Source organism: Corythoichthys intestinalis, chromosome 17 (assembly GCF_030265065.1).
Source record: "Corythoichthys intestinalis isolate RoL2023-P3 chromosome 17, ASM3026506v1, whole genome shotgun sequence".
Taxonomy (NCBI): Eukaryota; Metazoa; Chordata; class Actinopteri; order Syngnathiformes; family Syngnathidae; genus Corythoichthys; species Corythoichthys intestinalis.
The window spans coordinates 19,155,885-19,175,559 of record NC_080411.1 but is presented as its reverse complement, the minus strand read 5'-3'; the positions used below and the strand labels follow the sequence as shown (position 1 = coordinate 19,175,559).

At 38.1% G+C, this 19,675-nt stretch overlaps 1 protein-coding gene across 2 annotated transcripts; it reads right to left on the bottom strand.

Moving 5' to 3' along the window:
- Nucleotides 1-196: 196 nt before the first annotated feature.
- LOC130905978 (serine/threonine-protein phosphatase 2A 55 kDa regulatory subunit B alpha isoform) lies at nucleotides 197-15,316 on the bottom strand. 2 transcript variants are annotated; one of them, XM_057819811.1, is made up of 10 exons: nucleotides 14,393-14,427; nucleotides 12,826-12,894; nucleotides 10,858-10,955; nucleotides 10,512-10,677; nucleotides 8,452-8,564; nucleotides 6,975-7,152; nucleotides 5,906-6,070; nucleotides 5,149-5,318; nucleotides 2,890-2,981; nucleotides 197-1,619 (listed from the first exon to the last, which is right to left on the bottom strand). In XM_057819811.1, the coding sequence occupies exons 2-10, from the start codon at nucleotides 12,878-12,880 to the stop codon at nucleotides 1,340-1,342; spliced, it is 1,317 nt and encodes a 438-aa protein (XP_057675794.1). In that variant the 5' UTR covers nucleotides 12,881-12,894; nucleotides 14,393-14,427; the 3' UTR covers nucleotides 197-1,339. The 2 variants fall into 2 exon arrangements, with proteins under 2 accessions (XP_057675794.1, XP_057675793.1); XM_057819810.1 differs by lacking the exon at nucleotides 14,393-14,427 and adding an exon at nucleotides 14,993-15,316 and having other exon boundaries at nucleotides 198-1,619.
- Nucleotides 15,317-19,675: the final 4,359 nt, after the last annotated feature.

Sequence of the window (19,675 nt, the reverse complement as noted above, 5' to 3'; positions counted from 1 at the left end):
TAATAGAATTAACATTTTACTGAAATAAGTACTGTACCATTTCAGCCTACAAATGTTCTCTCCACCCCCAAATCAAATATGGGCCTGAAACAGAGAGGTTGCATTCCACAGGTATAGAATTTAGACTTGCACGATTTTTTCACCTACATCCGGACACCGGACTTTTACGCACAACAAGTGCCTCACATAAAGGAATCACGAGACTGCAAAAAGTAGTTTCTTTATTACGGCCACAGTCAGATTAAAATTGTAGTCGCACTTTGATAAGAGGCATCAATAGTCTGACTGGTCCTTGATTGCAAGTTGTGGAGACGACACACTTTAGATCTCTTGCAGCCCATTGCACGAGCACATATAGTAGCAGTAATGGATACATTTGATTTAACAGGATGCAATGAAATTCCTCAAATAAAAATAAAGTTTTAAACATTTGACTGATAAACACAAGCACATAAATTGGAGAAACTCCAGTGTCTAAGCAACCATTTCCCTTGTGAAGTAATGCTCCAGATCTGTGGTACACCTTGAAACGAGCACATTACACATCCAAACGTAAAAATGCTTAAGTTCCAGTTTAAAACAATTTGAACAACCGGACGGAATACTTCTGAAGACAAACTGGTAATATAAATAGACAATGATTGTTTTTGTTTAAATTTATCACAAGACATTGACCAAACTTGAACAAAATTATCTTGGAGCTTTTCAAAACCCGAGTTACTCAGACAGTAACCAGAATTAAGACCAGACCGTCCTTGCCCTTGTCCAATTTTGGAGCATACCTTTGTGACTTGTATGGGTTTAATGGAAATATGCAAGGAGACTCAAATAATAATATGATAGCATTACCAATTACTAAATAAAAGGGTGTTTGCACCACTTCAACAACAAAAGAGACTGGCAAATGATTTTTCATAGAAAATTAAACACTTCTATGGCACAGGACAATGAAGGACATACTAATAAAATTTTTCACAGAGCGAGGGAGGTTATAAAAAATAAATTTGTACTCAGAAAACTGGATATTAATCCGTTGCACCCAAATTACCTCTAGGAGAGGCTGGTGGGCAGGCCCCCCCCCCCCCCGAAAAATTACAAATTAAAAAAAAAAAAAAATGGCACGTCACTGAAACAACAAGGCAGGTGTCACTGTCACAGACAGGTTGATGATGGGCAAGAGCGAGGCTTCCTCTGTCTTCATCTCAAACAAAGGCTGGTCACCAATTCGTGACGAACAGGGGATGCTGGTTGTCAGCATTACCATGACCCATTCTGGCTTTAGCCACAGGGCGGCAGGTGGTGCATCACGACGTCTCACACACACCAGATCTTGCACATGTTAAATGACTTTATCCTGGAATATGTAGAGGTTGTTGGTCGTCGCTACCGCGATGATGTTGTCCTGGGGATGCCAGGCAGTGTGAAGGATCTTCTTGTTAAAGTCCAAACTATCTACGCTGATCTCGTCTTTCTTGCGCTTGCCCCCTACACACACCTTGCGAGGTTTCAGGACTTGCATGGGCTTGATGTTTTCACGGGAAGCCTCCAAAGTGACATCGCGCCTCTGGCCCCGGTCGAACATCCGGAAGAAATTGTTGTATGAGCCAGTCATTACCACACTGGCAGAAGAATGTAAAGAAACATGTGAGACCTTTAGTACACAGGAGTAAAATATTTCTGACAAAATCTGTGTCAGACAAAGAAATGTGCTGCAGGTAATATCTGAGTCATTAATACCAAATCATTTGCTGCAATTGACATCCAATCTACTTTGATTGATTGCTGCAAACCCCTACCAGTTAAAATGGATTGGACATACTGTATCGCTGCCAATGGCACTAAAATAAGATTATATACTCCCAGCCCTCCAAGTTCAAATGGATCGGGCGTCTGTTGCCATCACATTGTTGTTAACGTCAACAATAACGAAAATATTTCGTCGACTTATTTCATGATGATAACGAGACCATAACGAGCTAAAAATGTATTTTGGGGACTAAAAAATAACGACTAGAAAAACGAGACTTATACGATTTAAATTTTCGTCTGACAAGACGGCAACGACACGAAAATGCGATATAGCTTCCGCCGTACAAAATTAAAAGCGTGATTTAGTTCTCCTTGAATAAATATGTCAGTTAGGCTCCCTTTTCACACAACTTTATTAACCCACTCATCCATGTCAAGCATTTTACAACTATTTACAATGATGATGTTACCCGAAAAAGTGTACCCATAAGTCTTTGCGCCTGCACCAATAGGAATGTCGTGTTGCTGACTTGCTACACTACTGCTTGTGCAAACCAAGCAGTTTGTCTTTCTACACCAGAGTACATTTCTCCCGAGTCAGACCACAGGTCACGCCTACCAACATGGAAACACAATAATAAATGGAAAATTAACACAGGTTACAGCTCAAAGCCTCAAATTGTTTAGCGTCGCTAGAGGTATTGTTGGCGCCACAGTAGTGTAGAAACGCGATGCTCAAGACTTATGGGTACTCTTTTTCAAGTGGCACCATCATTCAAAATAGCTGCAGTTGTTCATAAAAGGTGAGAAACAAGTGAGCCTGACTTCTATGCTTACTGAAGGGAAACCTATGAACATTTTCCGACAAAAACTTCCTAATAGTTGTCTGTAACTATGAGATGAAAATTCGATGAGTTTTCATTTTGCCAACTAAAACGAGAGGAACATTTTAGAGAGGTTTTGTATATGATAACATTTTGGCATGACTAAAAGGAATAAGTATTTTCATCCAAAAGATGAAAATTAAAAGTCCTGCCAAAAACAACACTGCATCAATGGCGTCCAACGAGTTAAAAAAAAGAAAACTAGGTTTCAGTCAATTTCACAAAGGAATGATGAGTGTTTTGTCTTTGCAATCACCTGTCATTGCCATTCCAGCAACACTCAAACTTGTCAAAGATGCAGTCGTTTTCATAAAGTGAGCAGAGTTTGCTTCTTAGGTGTTCATGAACCTGCAAGAAAAATGAAGGAAAAGTTGGGAGGCAGAAAATTTTAAATAAGCAGATTTTCGAACAGAATGCATATTTTATGGTTTAGATCAGGGGGGTCAAACTCAGTTTGGTTCATTCCCCACATTCATGGCAAATGGATCTCATGTGGGTTGGACTAGTTGATTTTTGGCCAAATAATGAATAAATAAAGATTTGTTCATTTGCCCCATTCGTCAAAATGGATTGGATGTCTAGTGCAGTCAATGGCACCAAAAAATAAGCATTCACAGCAATTCCTCCGAATTGAAGTAAATTAAACATCTATCATTTTCAATGGCATGCAATCCTTGTAATTTTAGGATACTTACGGGTCACTTTCTATAAATTTTTAGATCATTCACTATCGATTTTTGGGGCATTTCCAGGTCACTTCCTGTCGTTTTTTGGGGGGAATTTCCAGATTACTTCCTATTGATTTTGTGTCACTTCCTATTGGTTTTGAAGCATTTTTGAGTCACTTCCTTGTTAACTCATTGACTGCCATTAACGGCGTTATTTTGACTGGAAGGGGGCAAATGAACAAATTTTACTGCAGACACGACACTAAGCCAAGTGCATTAGTACACACACTTGATCACATAAATTTCTGGTTTGAGAGTGCCGATGTCAAACTAAAAGCATGTGATTCTCTATGTACGCTATGAATGAGCTATAAGGTTCCTATCGGGTAGAAAAACCCTGTGGGCCGGATTGGACCCCCTAGCACGCCGCTTCCGCTACGTTTGTTACCCCTGGTTTAGATTGTATAAAGGTTTAGTACAAATAAACAAACTGGTTTCTAAAATTGACTAGGCATGTGCTGGTATGAGATTTTGACGGTACGATAACCGTGAGCAAAAATACCGTGGTTTCACGGTATTGCAATTATAGCTCCAAAATTTTGAGATGTATGGGTTTAAAAAAAAAAAAAAAATCCATTGAACAGGATTTTTTTCAAAACATATTTGCAAATTGGAACATGAATATAATGTGAAAATAAATTAATTAACAAAAAATAACAAATATTTTATATAAAATTAAAATAAATAGAACCTAGACTATACCCACAGCCACAGCTCAAGTTGCTCAATATTAAGAGTAAGAACAAAATAATTGCTATAAAAAAGTAAAAACACTTCTAAATGAAATTAAAAATATATACTGTATGACTTTTTTTGAGCGTGGAAGCACAAGTGAAGTTTCGCCATTTTCAGCCACTGTGTCAACTCTAGTCTACATGATGCCATGCCTTAGTGTTAAAAAGAACAAAGAATTCATAAGTTAATAAGTTAGTTAAAAATGTATAAGTTAGGTTTATAAATTAGTTAAAATGTAAATATTGTTGAGGAAAGGTTTCAGCTAAAAAAAAAAAAAAAAGTGAGGAGTGAGACCTCATTTCACACTTAGCGATCTTTGACGCGATTCTTTTTCTTTCCCCCTTCATTCAAGCTTGTTTCACTCAGCGTCTGTGAGACATAAAACCTCGACAAAGCTGCTCTCCCAGCTTAGCCTAGGCTAACATTCGTCTTTTAAGTTTTAGTTAGTTTGTATATTGAATTTGAAAGGAAAATGTGTGTTTTGTTTTTGGCGAACTTTTTAATGGTGCTGCTATCCTGTTGAACCCAATCACACGTGGAAAAATCGAATTGTACAACGTTTTAAATGTATTCATTTGTATATTTCACCACGATTTGAGAGCTCAATAAATTGAAGAAAAGTACGACTTGTGTTTGGGGGGTTTGTTTTTGGGTTTGCTGGCTGTTTAGCAGTATAGCGTCACTGACACTCACGGCAACAAACAGGGGAAGGGTGAGCGCTGCCGAACCAAGCCACTTCGGTTGCATTTTGGCACATGAAAAATAGCGAATACCGTACTAAGGTATGACGGAAAATTTTAGTGGTTTTGAAACTGCGACGTTTTCACACCACGGTAAACCGCGAAACCGGAAACCGGCACATGTCTAAAATTGACACAGCAATGTCATATTCGATGCAATCAAAACTACAGACATCATCAATGTCATCATCTATGTCAGATAAAATGACATCATTATCGAAGACACAAGGAGATTCACCCACACTAATTGACATACCTATTGAATTAAGGTTCAGTCCAAGCAATCAAACAAAAAAAATTCAAAGAACACACCTGATAGGTCTCCACAGGCCTGTTCTCCATGTTCAAGTCCCAAATCTTTACGGACAAATAGTCCCTGGTCATCATGTATCGTCCGTTGTGGCTAAATTTCACGTCAGAGATTGAAGATATAATTTCAGAGAAGAAAGAGCGATTACTTGGATCTTCTGGCTCTTCAAAAACTGGACAGAAGAAATGAAAATAAACAACATTTTCGCGTCTCTCCTGAAATATGCAGATTATTGTTCTACTGGAGTTATCCCCATCAGGCACATGTACAATGTATCACAAAAGTGAGTACACCCCTCGCATTTCTGCAGATATTTAAGTATATCTTTTCATGGGACAACACTGACAAAATGACACATGACATTTTGGAGGGAAAATGACAAGCAGTACTTAATTTGGACAATTAGGGATGTACGTAGTTCCCATGCGGTGTACTCACTTTTGTTGCCAGGGTTTTAGATATTAATGGCTACATTTTGAGTTATTTTGAGGGGAAAATAAATTACCTCTATTATTTAAGCTGCACACAGACTACTTTTCATTGTGTCAAAGTGTCATTTTGTCAGTGTTGTCCCATGAAAAGATATACATAAATATCTGCAGAAATGCGAGGGGTGTACTCACTTTTGTCATACACAGTAAAAGCCTTCAAAAGTACGAGTATGCACCGTGAGAAAAAAATGGCAATATAAACTGTTAACAAAAAAAAAAAAAAATACCCATCTTTTTAAGAGAACTAAAAGTGGGTGGTATTACTCACGTTTGGAGTGTTTGTCACAAAGTGCAGACATCCTCATGTCACACAGACGGATGGTTCCTTTGCTGCTGCTGTAGACGAAGGTGTTGCACTGATGAGGATGGAACTCAGCTGCTGTGATCACCTCTGTTAGCTCCTCCATATTGGCCGGTTTGATGTCAACAATATCTAAAAATGCTCGGTTAAAAGGAATACACAGTTTCTATAGGAAGTACTAGTTTAAGTAAAAATGTTAAAATAAGTGTGTGGGATAACTTATTGCAAAATGAATTTTAAATAATAATAAACACTTCGGTGATCATAATTCATGACACGATTAAACTATCATTATAAGACAGCTCACCGTTTTAAACAAAATGGCCAACAAATGACAAACTTCTTAGTTGCTCGCAGTATTTCTGTCTATTAATCAACCTTTGAGCACATAAAATATTTGACTGTCCATCAAAACACACCCAGAGCAAAATGAATTTCTTGAAAAAAATTGGAGATGCACGATAATATCGGTCACCGATAATTATCGGCCGATAATGGCAATTATGACGTCACACTGATAATCCAGACAAAACGAAATTCAACCGATAATGCAATCCGATAATTATATACTTGATTTAGCCTCCAAATGTGCGCAATCAACAGTTTTGTCCAATTCTGCTAGTTTTAAGGCGGAGTTTTTGCAGTGTAGTAATGTGATATATGTTAGGAATGGCTTACTTTTAAAGGTATTTTTGTGCAACTTGGGTGTTTACTCTCTAAGTAATTGTTGCCAAAAGCTTACCATTACACAACGTCATTGCCATTGTTTAGTTGTTGGAATTTACTACTTGTTCACATTTGAAGTGGAAAAAAATAGCACTAAATTACATTTTTGCACGGTAACATTTGATCTTTGAATACTTTAAAATTTTACATACATATTTGAATAGAATTATCGGCGTGACATTATCGTGCATCACTAAAAAAAAAAAAATCATTACTCAAAATATCAAAAGCTATTTTGTATAATTTCAGGGCAATTGCAATCAAAATAAATTATCAACTCAAAACTGGTGTGTCCAACACAAAAAGATACTGAAGCTGCGGTCAGTGATCTCAAGGTGCCAAAGGTTAATGCGAAGGTCATCAGCAGACAAGTAAGTCTCATTGTCACTGTTGACAGAGATTGAGTTGATGTGGTAGGTGTGAGCGTTGGCAAACACCCTGCGTGGGCTTGCTTCCACCATGAGGTCCATGGGTATCAAAACTGGCACCTAGGATGGGATAAACAAGTAAAAAGAGCTTATTCTGGGATGTAAAATAGTCATACATAATATCTAGCATAATTTTTCATTCATTCATTCATTTTCCATGCCGCTTATTCCTCACAAGGGTCGCGGAGGATGTTTTTAAATATACTATAGTATTTTGCCCTCTAGTGACCCAATTTGGTAAGACAACACAATGGATGGAAATGTGTGCTAAGTGATGCAAATGGACAGGGTTGGAGATGGTAATGGATGATCATTACATCCAAACAAGTCTACAACATCAACGAGGAGGTGGCAGGGTGGTTCTGAAGGTGAGAATTACCAAAAATAAGAAGGGAGGCTTTTTTAAGATGCTTGAAGGTATCAAAATGGCTTGTTCCCCAAAAAATGTGGACATTTTTGCTGAGTATTTGCTGCTCTGGCATGAAAACAATCATTCCATTACAGATTATTCAAATAGCACTTGCAGTGACTTTCCCAGTCAGTAAATGACATCCTGTTTTGAAGTTTAGCATATGTGTCAGCTATTTTTACACTGTCTGTCTTCCACTTGGTGTACTACTGATCAACAGAAGCATTGTTATGAAATTTTTAATATTATTCGCTGTGGCGACCCCTAAAGGGAAAAGCCAAAAAGATTGTTCCCCTCCCCCCTTTTAATTTTGGGTTCCCAACAAATACCCAACTGCTGAAACAACTTCAAAAGGAATAAAGACGTGGGAAAATGTTTGATTCGCAGAATCAATCTTGAAAATGTTGGTGTGGCTAAACTCCAAAATTGGAGCAAAATGACAAAAACATACACCTTGGCATAAGATCGCTATACAAGGTCAGAATTTAAGAAATTCATTAAATTTGGTATGCCTGTTGAGCATATAAGTAAAAAAAGTAACTGAATGTCTAACTCAGAAAAACAAAAATAATTGTGATTTTTTTTTTTTTTTTTTTTTAATTTTACTTTGAAAATGGCCATTTTTGGGGGGTCCAAACAAACGAGCATTGCGGTTTCTCTTTTGACCCAAACGGATCCAAACCAATGCCAAAAAGTTCTAAAGGCCTGTGGGGGTAAAAGGGCTTATTTCATGAGGAAATAAATACTGAAACTTGCTGGTGTGGCTATGCCGTAAATTAGGATTTCCCTATATTTGGTCTGACCCAGGTCAAAGTTTAACTCATATGATTGATCTTGCACCAGTAAGAGCCGTCACACTTGCATGGGTTTACAAGGGCCTGCTCAGACCTGCTTGCAGGGGCCAAGTGTCATATTGAGCTCTTAGGGTGTGTTATGATTTATAAACTAACCTGTAGTGAGGTGATAGTATTAGGATCCTTATAGCGTCCATCTTCTTCTTTGAGATTGTAGCCCTCTGGTCTCCTGTCTCGTTCACTGATTTTCCACAATTTAATCGTTTTATCTGTCAAAGACAAAATATTGTTTATCTCTTTGGCAACTTAACTTGCAGGGAGGGTGGGTCAATAGAACTGAATGTGGACCACAGCCATAGCTTTTTCATTGATGCTCACTAAAAATTTGTCTAGTTGGAAAATTCCTTAATGATATTCCTTAAGCATTAGGTTCATCACACAACAGTGTCATAAAACAATGGTGGTTCACACGGTGTGGTCAAAAGTACTAGACTGTACAAGCACAGGTTACGTGTTGAACAGAATTCCTTTATTTTTAATTACCGTTGTTTTCGTCAACGACGATGATAATGAAAATATTTTGTCAACGAACAATTTTTTGTTGACGATGAGCTAAAACCATGTCTTGGGGGACTAAAACATAACAAGACAATGCCAGTTTTTGCCTGACGAGAGGAGAACGAGATGGAAATGCCAGTTTCCATCACATGTTCACAATGTGTGACATTTTCTTATTGTTTGTGTAGTTGGCCTGCATCATAGCAGTGTTTGGTTGTGTCCCTCATGTGACATGCTGCAACCCCCCCCCCCCCCCCGCACATAAACACACTCATCAGTGTCCTCTCCAGGTGCCAGGGTTGCTTGTTTTGAAACACATGTAAGATTTGCTTTCTTATCTTGGAAAGAGAGGATATGAAATGTTGCTTTAGCCTTAAATGTACTGAGAGAGTATAACCCTCTAAATGTAACTTGTAGTGTTAGCATAGCAATCGCGCTCCTGTTAGTATTACCATCAGCTTCAGTGTGATGAGTGTCCTCTTTATAGTTCTCGCGTCCAGGTCGGTATAATCAATTGAAAATAATGTACTGTTTTTCTGCTGTTGGTGTATTATCATAGGAAGAAATGGTGCGTTCGGTGGTTTGGCATAAACTTCATAATGATAGTGACGGGTCAGATTCGACCTTCACTGCGCCACGCCTTCAAGTAGGGGGCCATCCCACAATCCGCTTCAGGTATTCGCAGTCGGTCGCAGCGACACATGCAGCGATCCAACACCGGATTTACTTTGAAAAAGTACGAAAGCTGTACCGCATACAAACAGAAAAGATTGCCTCGGGAGTGATTTGTTCGAGGATTCAATGTAATTATTATATTTTTCACTTTTTTACAAGAATTTTCAATGTAAAAAGCTCTTTGTTGTAAATCTGCCGCCACATTGTCTAACAAACAATCATTCTTCGACATTTACGTAAAATAAATGCTAACTGCACGTTTTTTTTCTTTCTGCTTTTAACCAAGAATCGAGACAGTTTTATGTCCATATCTATACAGAATTCAGGGATTTAAACATTTATTTATAAGAATTTTCACCAGAAGAGCTCTGTTTACATATGGCCACTGCCACATTGACTGACAGACTAGCATCGTACTTAGACATATTTATGTAAAATAAATGCTAACTGCATGTTTTTTTTTGCGTTTTTAAACCAAGAATCAAGACTGTTTTATGTCCATATCTGTACATAATTCAGGGATTTAAGCATTTATTCACAAGAATTTTCAACGAAAAAAAGCTCTTTGTGATTCTACTCGGGCAGCTTTGACGGCCACGCCAACAATGCAGGCCCCCTATTAATCAGCCCCGCAACCTGTATCCCGTCAATATCATTATGTAGTCTATGGGTTTGGTTTAACTTTGAAGCAGCTTACAACTCATTTTTGATAATGTTCGTAGTTTTGAAAGCCCTGCTCCTGATTTAGTGCTGGTATGAAACTGTTTATGATGATAATAGTTTACATACATTTTTCAAAACGTATGCAGTTGAAATTGTTGGGAACCTTAGAATTATTGCAGACGAAAACATCTTGAGTATTTGTCAACTAAAACTAGACGAAAACTGCTTGAATATACGTGGATGAAATATTTTTGTCCAAAAGACTAAGACAAAAATTAAAAGGGCTGCCAAAAATAACGCTGATTACAATGTAAATTTACCATTGGTTGACAATAAGAACTGAGCAGCATTCTTCTGTGGAAGCCAGCGAATCTTGTTGATCTTTTCTTCAATTTCCAAACTCTTCAAGTAGTCAAACTCCGGCTCATGACTCTGGAAAGTGCTATAAACGTTGTACTCACTCCGAAACTGAGGCAGACTCTTGTTCTGATTAAATAAATAAAAGATTACATTTAGATAAATGAAAGTAAATATCAAATAGGGTAATAGGAATTGCTGCCATAATTGCAAGGGAAAAATAACACTGAATCAAAACATCAACACTAAATGACTTTGTTAAGTAATGTTTCTGTCTGATATCAGTGTTACCAATTCCTTGAGTCATACCTCTAGTTCCTGTTGGAAAATGACCACGCGCCCACCTTTATCACCAGTGGCTAGCAGCTCACCTGTGTGGTTAAACTCAACCGTGGAGATGATGTCAGCTGAATATTAAAAACAGACAAACAAAAAAAAACTTTTAAAAAATGAACAATATTTGGTTTACAAATTCTTCTTCCCTAATAATTAAGTCATTGACAAATTATGGAGGACAATTTCTTAACCTCTGCAAGTGTATGTAGTGCAAGACTTACTCCTCTTCAGAACAACTACTTGGATAAAATTTTTTAAAAAAAACAAGAATATAGTATGTTCTAGAGCTGGGCGGTAAACCGAAAATTTACCGTCACCGAAATTCTTCACGATGACCGACGTAATTTTGACCATGTCGGTAAATTAATAAAACAAGAAAATAGTCTTTTCATCCCGCTTTGACTTTGTGTTGTTCGTCTGTGTTCATTCCCCTTTAAGAAAGCAGCCAATGTACTTACGTAGGGAGTCACGTGATCATCCGGAAGCCAATCAAACAGAAGCCCGGTTAGCTAACGCTAGCAGCTAACGCTACAAGCAAAACGTGATGGAGTGTGGCTTAAGGGAGGTTCGCCAAACGTTCACCCGACATTTAGTAGACTCTTGGTGGCATCCAGACGGACTTTCACCTGCTGTCCTCCCTTGTTCTCACGATTTCTGGAGATTGTGCTTTCTACTGGTAGCCAGGCCACAGGTTAACGCTAGCGGCTAACGCTACAAATGAACGTGATCGTGATGGAGTCGGATAGCGGCTCTAACCTTGTCGAAACGGCTGAACTTTATGAGTGGATTGGGCACCGACTGCATCTAGCAATTACTATGTCGCGTTATTTTGTATCTGACTGTGTGTGATTTCTCTGATAGCTTTTGTGATGGTAAAGCATTCAGCATAAAGCACAATCCAACGGTGAAACTTATAATATGACTGAGAAATGGCCCCAGCTATTTTTCTGTATGTGCTTAATTCTGTGTCATTATTGCTATCATAAAATCTAAAGTGTTTCATTTGCAGAAGATCAATATAGCTTTAATTTGTGTCTGTCTGTCTGTTTGGGGGTTCATGTATGCGTGCATTTATTAAAAAATGCACTGGGGGGGAAAAAAACCCTGAAACCATAAAGTAAACACTTGTATTGAATAATTATGTCACAGCAGCCATTAACAATAAATTGTCTTTTTGAAGTGTACTGTTCAAGCTGCAAGTCATTTGTGTTACAATGACATGTTTGCACAGGCATATTGATTTTGACAATGTACATTGTTCAAGCCATACACGCTGTTATAAATGCTCATACTTGAATTCTTATTGTTTACAATACATTTTTATAAACTTAATGTTTAGACTGCATGTACAATTGTTAAATATATCCAATTGAATGCTGGTAACTAAATCAACAAGAAACTGTTCATCTGTATTTCATGCACTGATTCAGATTTTCAAATTATATAACAGTCCGCTTGTGCGACTTTATCGTCATTTATCGTTATCGAGGTAAATCTGCTCAATTTATCGTGATACGTGTTTAAGGCCATATCGCTCACCCCTAGTATGTTCTGGGATGAAGATGCACTACATCAGGGGGCGGGGGCAGAGAAGGAGAAGATGTAGAGCAGACAGTGTGGAAGTAAGCCACTTTTCACATGCACCGTTTCTTAACCCATTCCTGCCCAGTGAAGCAGAAAGGCAGGGACACAAAGGAGTATACAATGAATATGAGAATGTCTTTATTAACTAACTGCCTGAGGGGTGTGCACCACGTGACAGTGTTATTCTTTGTAACCTACAGTTAAACACGTGGCAAGAGGGTGACTAGTTTTGGTAGTGTATATTGTACAGTTTTGACCTTTATATATATATATATAATAGTATATACATTTTTTTTTACACTGATACATTGCTACATTGCAGTGTGCTATTGGTGACTAATATGCTATTGCTCATACCTTCAGCCACATCGTCATCAATGGCTCCTTTCACCTGAGAGAAGCACCACTGCATGTCACCTCCAGCTCCTGAAAGATGACCAAAAAAAAAGAAAAAAGAACTGAAGTTGGCAGACGGGTGTTTTACATACCGAGGTGGACAAAATTGTTGGTTCTTTATTAATGATATATTAGGAACTGTTGTGGTTTACGCTAACGTGAAATAGACAAAAGTAATAAACTATCCCTCAAAATAAATAAAATAACAAAATAAAAACTAAAAATTAACAAGTGAAAAGCAGGAATTTTGAATTGTAGTTCAACAGAATGCTTTATCCTCACAAATGAGAGCGGCCTATACAAAAATGATGGAAGAGCTTAAAAACAAGATTTAAAATAATGTGATGTTACTTGAATGACATGTTTAACTTGGCGTACTCACTGTATGACCCTCCGCAAGCAGCTTTGCTGACCATAACAGAAATAATTTTATTTGCCTCAGAGGGTTGTGCAAGTAAATATTCAGGCTACCATGATTTCTGTCCAGTCGTGTTGCATTTTTGGCTGTTGAACCACAATATAACAAAAACATAAAATTTCCATTATTCGATTTTCAGTCATTAATTGTAAATATTATTACTGTCTTTTTCAAGATTTTTCTTTTATTAACTAACAGTTGGTAGCAACAATTTGTCCACTTTCGGAACACATGGACCAAAACAAACAAAAAAAAACGTCAAATGTTTTCAGGACCAAAATTTACATTTATTTAATGAAAAGCAACAGATTTAAAATATAACAAAGTTTTATTTTACAAGGAAAACTGGTTTGATACAAAGATGAGAATAACCAGTCAGTCATTTATGAGTCATCACGGTTGCCATGTCCACATATTCGATGGAGAGTCGTGACTCCAAAAAGAATAAACCGTAAAGGATCCAAAGAGGGCAGTAAAATATCATTGAAACAGGATATGTTCACAAGCAATTTAATGTGATGAAAAAGAAATGGGCAATCCAATAAGCACTGAGCAGTTCATTAGTTTCATTAACCATCCTCGCAACGCTACGCAAATGCCCGTGGATCCTTTACTTCCCCGCCCAAAAGGTTTTGATTCTCTGGTTTCCGATATACCAATGGTAACCTTTTTATTCTAAGCGACTAAAAAGTCTGTAAACATAATTCAGTCTAATGATTGTAATTACATAACTCAATATGTATGACTAAAAAAATAATATTAATTAAAATACAGAACTCGCGACGTTAAGAGTTGATGAATGAAAAGTATTTGGCTACATAAATGTTCCTCAATAGCATGACATTTTGTATGGGCACATACTCCGGTTTGAGATTTACTTTTACGATTGATAATCTGCAAGAATTCCCGAGTGTTTAACAGCTAGCTTTGCAACGACAGCATATAGTCAATGTCAAAGTTTGAGCTAATATTATTAGCTTGCAGACTGTCTTGCCAAGACAGAGCTTGTGTCTATTGAACATTTTCTTTATTTTTAGAGTAGGATATCACTCGGTAGTGCAGCCGAGGACTAAAATACTTAATTAACAAATGACACGGCTATACCCTTACAGTAGAATCGGGAAGTTATGGTTAACACTCAGTATCAATGCATGTAGTGAATAAGAATTAGCTTACAACTGCTAATCCCACCATGGTTCTAGGCAAAACGCGCCTCACTACAATATGATTGGCTACAGGATACTCGCCACTGTAATGTTATTGGCTGCTAAATTCAAGTAGGGAAAAGTACAGACTTGAAGTACTGAAAGTAGCGGTGTTTCCTAAATTGTATTATGTCGGACCTGTCCAAAAACCCGATGTTTTGGCTTTTCTTTTTTAATGTGGTGTATTTTGTAATGATCCTCTCGTTAGATCTGCGTTGCAATGTCTTCCGCGTTGCGGCAGCAAATCGTGTTGCAACGGGGCGTTTTCTTGCCTGGAATACGAGTGGAACTAACAACGCGGGCCAGACGCTTGATGACACTGGAGTTTGCCGACTACTAGCTAACGTTAGCATTAGCATAGGCTAAATAGCGTTAGCCCTGCTACTGTTAGCTAAATTGCTAATAGGGCGTACAGAGAAACGACGGCTTGTGCATCCCCATTGGAGTTGCCAAAACTCTGGTATAATACGTACTGTTGACATGTGAAATGGAAGAAACAAATTACCTGCCATGACGGGACAGACTGGGGACTTGCCTCAGTCAAACACGATCCTTCCTCCCACTCCCACGCGTTGCTTCGTGGTAACTGAACTTTCTTTTGTGATGGATCTCCACTATCCTGCAGCTCCAACCTGAGAGCGTCGGGGCGTTAGGTGAACCAGCGCACCGTAGTATTAATAGTCGTCGTTGTTTCCCGCTCCTGTTTTTCTAGTTGGCATCCCACAAGTCACTTTACCACCCCGCCACAGCAGCCTTCCTTCCGCACCTCCACTAAAATATGCTTTTTCACAATGTGCGCGCACGCCGCAAGGCTGATGCTGAATGCGCGCGCATGAAGGCGGATAATCGTGGAGGATCACACTGAATGAGACCCCTTAGTGACCTCGATATAAATCCTATCGCATATCACAATTCTATTCATTTCAATAAATTTTTATTTGGGAAATAATCGACTTCTTCCTGAACCTGTTTTTCTTATACGAGAAATATGAAGCGTCACTAAAGTTCTTGAAATTAATAGATATTTCAAGCGAGACGAGACAACAAACGAAGAACGTACATAAAGAGAATATTTGGTGTTCGTCTTATTCGGTTCCCGAGAAGATGCCAGAGTTGTGTCTCCCAAATTCCCTGAGCATCCTACAGTTCCTGGCCGAAAAGAACATTACCGTGCTGGAGCAACCTTTTTACCTGACTTCATGTGATATTTTTCCTCTTTCCAAGCTCAAGGGTCACATCTCATCAAGGGGATTCCTTTCAAAGAAGCGGAGGACATGAAGATGTTTTTAAGAATTGTACAAGATCCTGGAAGAATCATTCCGGAGATCATGATGGTTTTGCAGTGAAGGCAAGGAAATGACTGGAATACATCGAAGGGGGAGACAGGTTTATTTTAGATTTGAAATATGTATTTTGTGACACTGACACCAGTCCTTTAACGTTATAGCATTCCTTGTATACATAATTACTGTATTTATAACACAAAATTAAAAAGTTTACTTATTTTCTAAGTCCACAATTCTTGATTGATTTTTAAACCATTCCAGTGTAAAACTGCTGATTGAGGAGATATTGGAATTAATTTTGGCGTTTGAAAAAAAAATCCCACATTCTCCCGATAAAGTCCCCAATTTAACAAGTATTTGATTTGATATTTTTCTCTCTCTACCTTTCTATGCCATTGTAAAATATTCCAGCTCAAGTCTTATGTTCCACAGTTCAACATCTAAATTATTTGCACAATAATTCATTTTCGCATTAGCTCTTCAGCAGTGATTCGTAATTCATATAATTATGACTAGAGCAAACACAGGATGGTTTCACTGTGTGTTTTGACGTTATAAGAATCCATTCAGTATTTCTCCACAGAAAAACTATTAGGGGTCTTCAAAATGTTCAAAGCTTTCTGTGTAGAGCAAGGGCGTAGGTTTGGTCTCAACATTGGTAGGGACGATTTAACAGCATAACCTGCTTAAGAGCCAAATCATCAGCCAATCAAATGTGCGTTTGAGGGGGGGAAATGGACCAGCACATTCAGCAAATGAAAAGGAGGAAATGTAAGTCTGAACATAGTGAAATAATTCACTTGCTAACAGTACCCCAGTAGCAGGTGACTGCTCAGCTCACTGAACGTAAGTGCGCCAGATGCGGCCCGGATCAGGAATCTGACAGTCCAAATGATGCACTGCTATGCAGTGTTCCGGGGCGGACCGTGCAGACCAAATGAGCTTGAAATCAGAAATTTAAAGGTCCATATGTGAAGTCACAGCAGTGCGCACCCTAAAGGCGGGCATCCATGCTGCGATATTAAACAGGAGAACACACAGGAGTCAGGACACAACATCTCGGCAGACAGCAAATTTTTGTGTTAAGTACTTTATTCAAAATCATAATCGTGTTTTGAAGTCACTGCTTGACTGTTAAACAAGTTATTAAATAGAGCGTTTCCCAGATAGCAAAATCTAACTGGAGCGGACATGGGCCAAGTGTACTGCAAATTTCGACCTATTTTAGTACAACAGATCCTCCCCAGTGTTTTTCTTTTAACAATAGGCCAAATTCAGTATGGATTTACTTGCCGGATCAGCAAACGGTTTGGGCCAGAAATGGCCCAAAGTAGCAGAAACCGCATCAATGTATGCCCCAGATATGGAAAACATGTTACCCAATCTGGGCCAGCACCAGGCCAGAGTTTCATGAAAAACTATTTTCAGGATTAAATTTGGGGTCCATTTTGTTCAATGTATATAATAATAGTACTGTAATGTGTTTATATTGTTTTTATACGATCCACAACTCAGTATTTTGTTTGATAGACCTTTATCATAGATCATTTGTAATCACAAATACTTGTCTACGGCTTAGAACCTGAGGCTGCTCGGTAACTTGTGAAATCCTAAAGCTCTCTCTCAATGGTCGGTGTATTCAAGTGTTCTGCCATGTTTGCAAGTTAAGTAATTCACTATTTGTAGCAGAACAACATATGGAGGGAGAAACGATTTTCTCTGTGTTGCTGTAAATGTTTCAATGTTGGAATACTGTTAGGGCCCCTCATAGGCGGAGTTTGACTTTTGGGGCACGGGGCACAACATGCTGATGACCCTGAAACGCAGTCTCAGCAATAAAATTAACTTACAAGAATATTTATAATAATAAACTGACAATGAGCGTTTTTGTTTCCCATCATTCTTGAGGGGAGTTCTAAATCAGGCTGCTTCGGCAATACTTTTCGCCAAGATCGTCATCCATTCAATATGGTACGCCCGCCGGTGTCGTGCCAATGTAGTTACCCCAGTCAAAAATTGTATCCCCTGGGCGGAGCCATATGGAGGTAGATTTGTGTCTTTATTATTCAATTAAAAAAAAGTTGCTTCAATCATAATATATATTTTCATCAAAAAACAGTCCTTTCAATCAAAAAAAAAAAGTGTTTGACTGCCAAAATAACTTAAAAAAACAATGCATTTGAAAGCTTTTTTTCTTTGATTGAACTTTATCTTTAATTTAAGTAATGTTGATTTGTGTTTGGGCCACATTTTGGCTAGTATGTTTTTGTCTTTATTATTCAATCAAAAAAATAAGTTGCTTCAAAAAAATATACTGTATTTTTTTTTTTTTTTTTCAAAAAGAAAAATCATTTCAATCCCCCCCAAAAATTTCAATCGTAGAAAACGTATTGAATGCAAAAAAATATTTGAGTTCGAAAAATTTGCGTTTGAACACTTTTTTTTTTTTTTTTTTTCATTGAAAAAGTTTTCTTTGATTGAAGCAATCCTTTTTGTGTTTGGACCATATTATGGGTAGGACATTTGTGTCTTAATCATTCAATCCCAAAAAAGTTGCTTCAATCAAAAAAATATATTTTCAATCAAAGAAAAAAATCATTTGAAAAATGAAATTGCCCTCCCCTATTTTTTATTTATTTTTTGTTGAAATTTATATGCAAAGCAAATGACCTTCTAAGGTGCTAGTCTCATGATCTGTTCGAAAAATAATTTTGACCCATTATAAAAATATATTTTTTTGTTCATTTCATTCATTTTTGTTGCAGCTTTATTGCTTTATAACTTTTATAGATATATTATATAGGACAGTCAATCTTATGCAATGACACTTTTCGGCCACGTGGGGGTGGTGGCCCCTCTGGCCCCCCTCTTAAAATCCACTTATGGCCCAGCCTCTTCCCCCTGAGCCCCACTCCTCCTCCGTGTGTCTGTATATGTGTGTCACTGACTTGATTGCAGGATTGAACATATGAGTTAACCTGGGACCATGTGCCAGCGATCATGGTCTGCAGCTTACTTAAACCGGTCCTTGGCCTCACATCATTGCCACTTCAACAACTCAACTACACAAAATTTTGACTCTAGCTTTCAACTAACAAAGAATCTTGTAATCCTCATGCTGAGCTCATTTTTGTTTTTTTCTCTCTAGATCCTGTACTGCTTACCTGCCAGAACACCTGCCTGGCCATTCACCTGTTCTGTCACCAAACTGCCCAAAAGATTCTCGGACACTATCTGCCACTATCAATAAACTCTTGTTACCGCTGCCAATGTGCCTCCCGTCTCTGCACTTGGGTCCCCCATTACCCCAGAACCTGAAAAAGAGCAAAAAGTTGTTTACAGTCCAAAAATGGGTCATCTTTAATGTGAAACAATAAAAGCAATGTGGAAAATAGTCTTTTTTATCCATGCCATACATTGTGGTTTCTGCTACTTTGGACCAGTTCTGGCCCAAAATTGTTTGCTGATCCAGCAAGTGAATCCATACTGAGTTTGGCCCATTGTTCAAAAAGACATTGGGGCGGATCCGTTTTACGAAGTTAGGCCAAAATTTGCAGCACATCTGGCCCATGTCTGCTCCAGTTATATTTTGCTGTCTGGGTAGGGTCAATTATATCCTTACAGCATATGTGAGGACAATCCAAATTAACTATTTAACTGAACTCATTATATAATACAAATAAGGTTGCTTAAAAGTTGGTGGGGACAATTTGACATCCTGAAAAGTTGGTAGTGTTATGTCCCTACAGTCCCAATGCAAACATACACCCTTGGTGTAGCATTGTTATTACAGACAATCTTGTCATACCACATGGGTTTGCCATGAGGTATAAACAGAGTGCGGCAAAAGTTATTATTCATTTGTTGCAAATAATATAACTGTGTTCATCTACCTATGCCAG

Excerpts from the sequence above, each read along its gene's own strand:
- LOC130905978 (XM_057819810.1), bottom strand. Across the intron at positions 8,565-10,511 it reads GTTCTTATTGTCAACCAATG|ATAAAACGATTAAATTGTGG; the intron begins GTAAATTTACAT and ends TGTCTTTGACAG. Across the intron at positions 6,071-6,974 it reads GATCACTGACCGCAGCTTCA|ATATTGTTGACATCAAACCG; the intron begins GTATCTTTTTGT and ends GAGCATTTTTAG.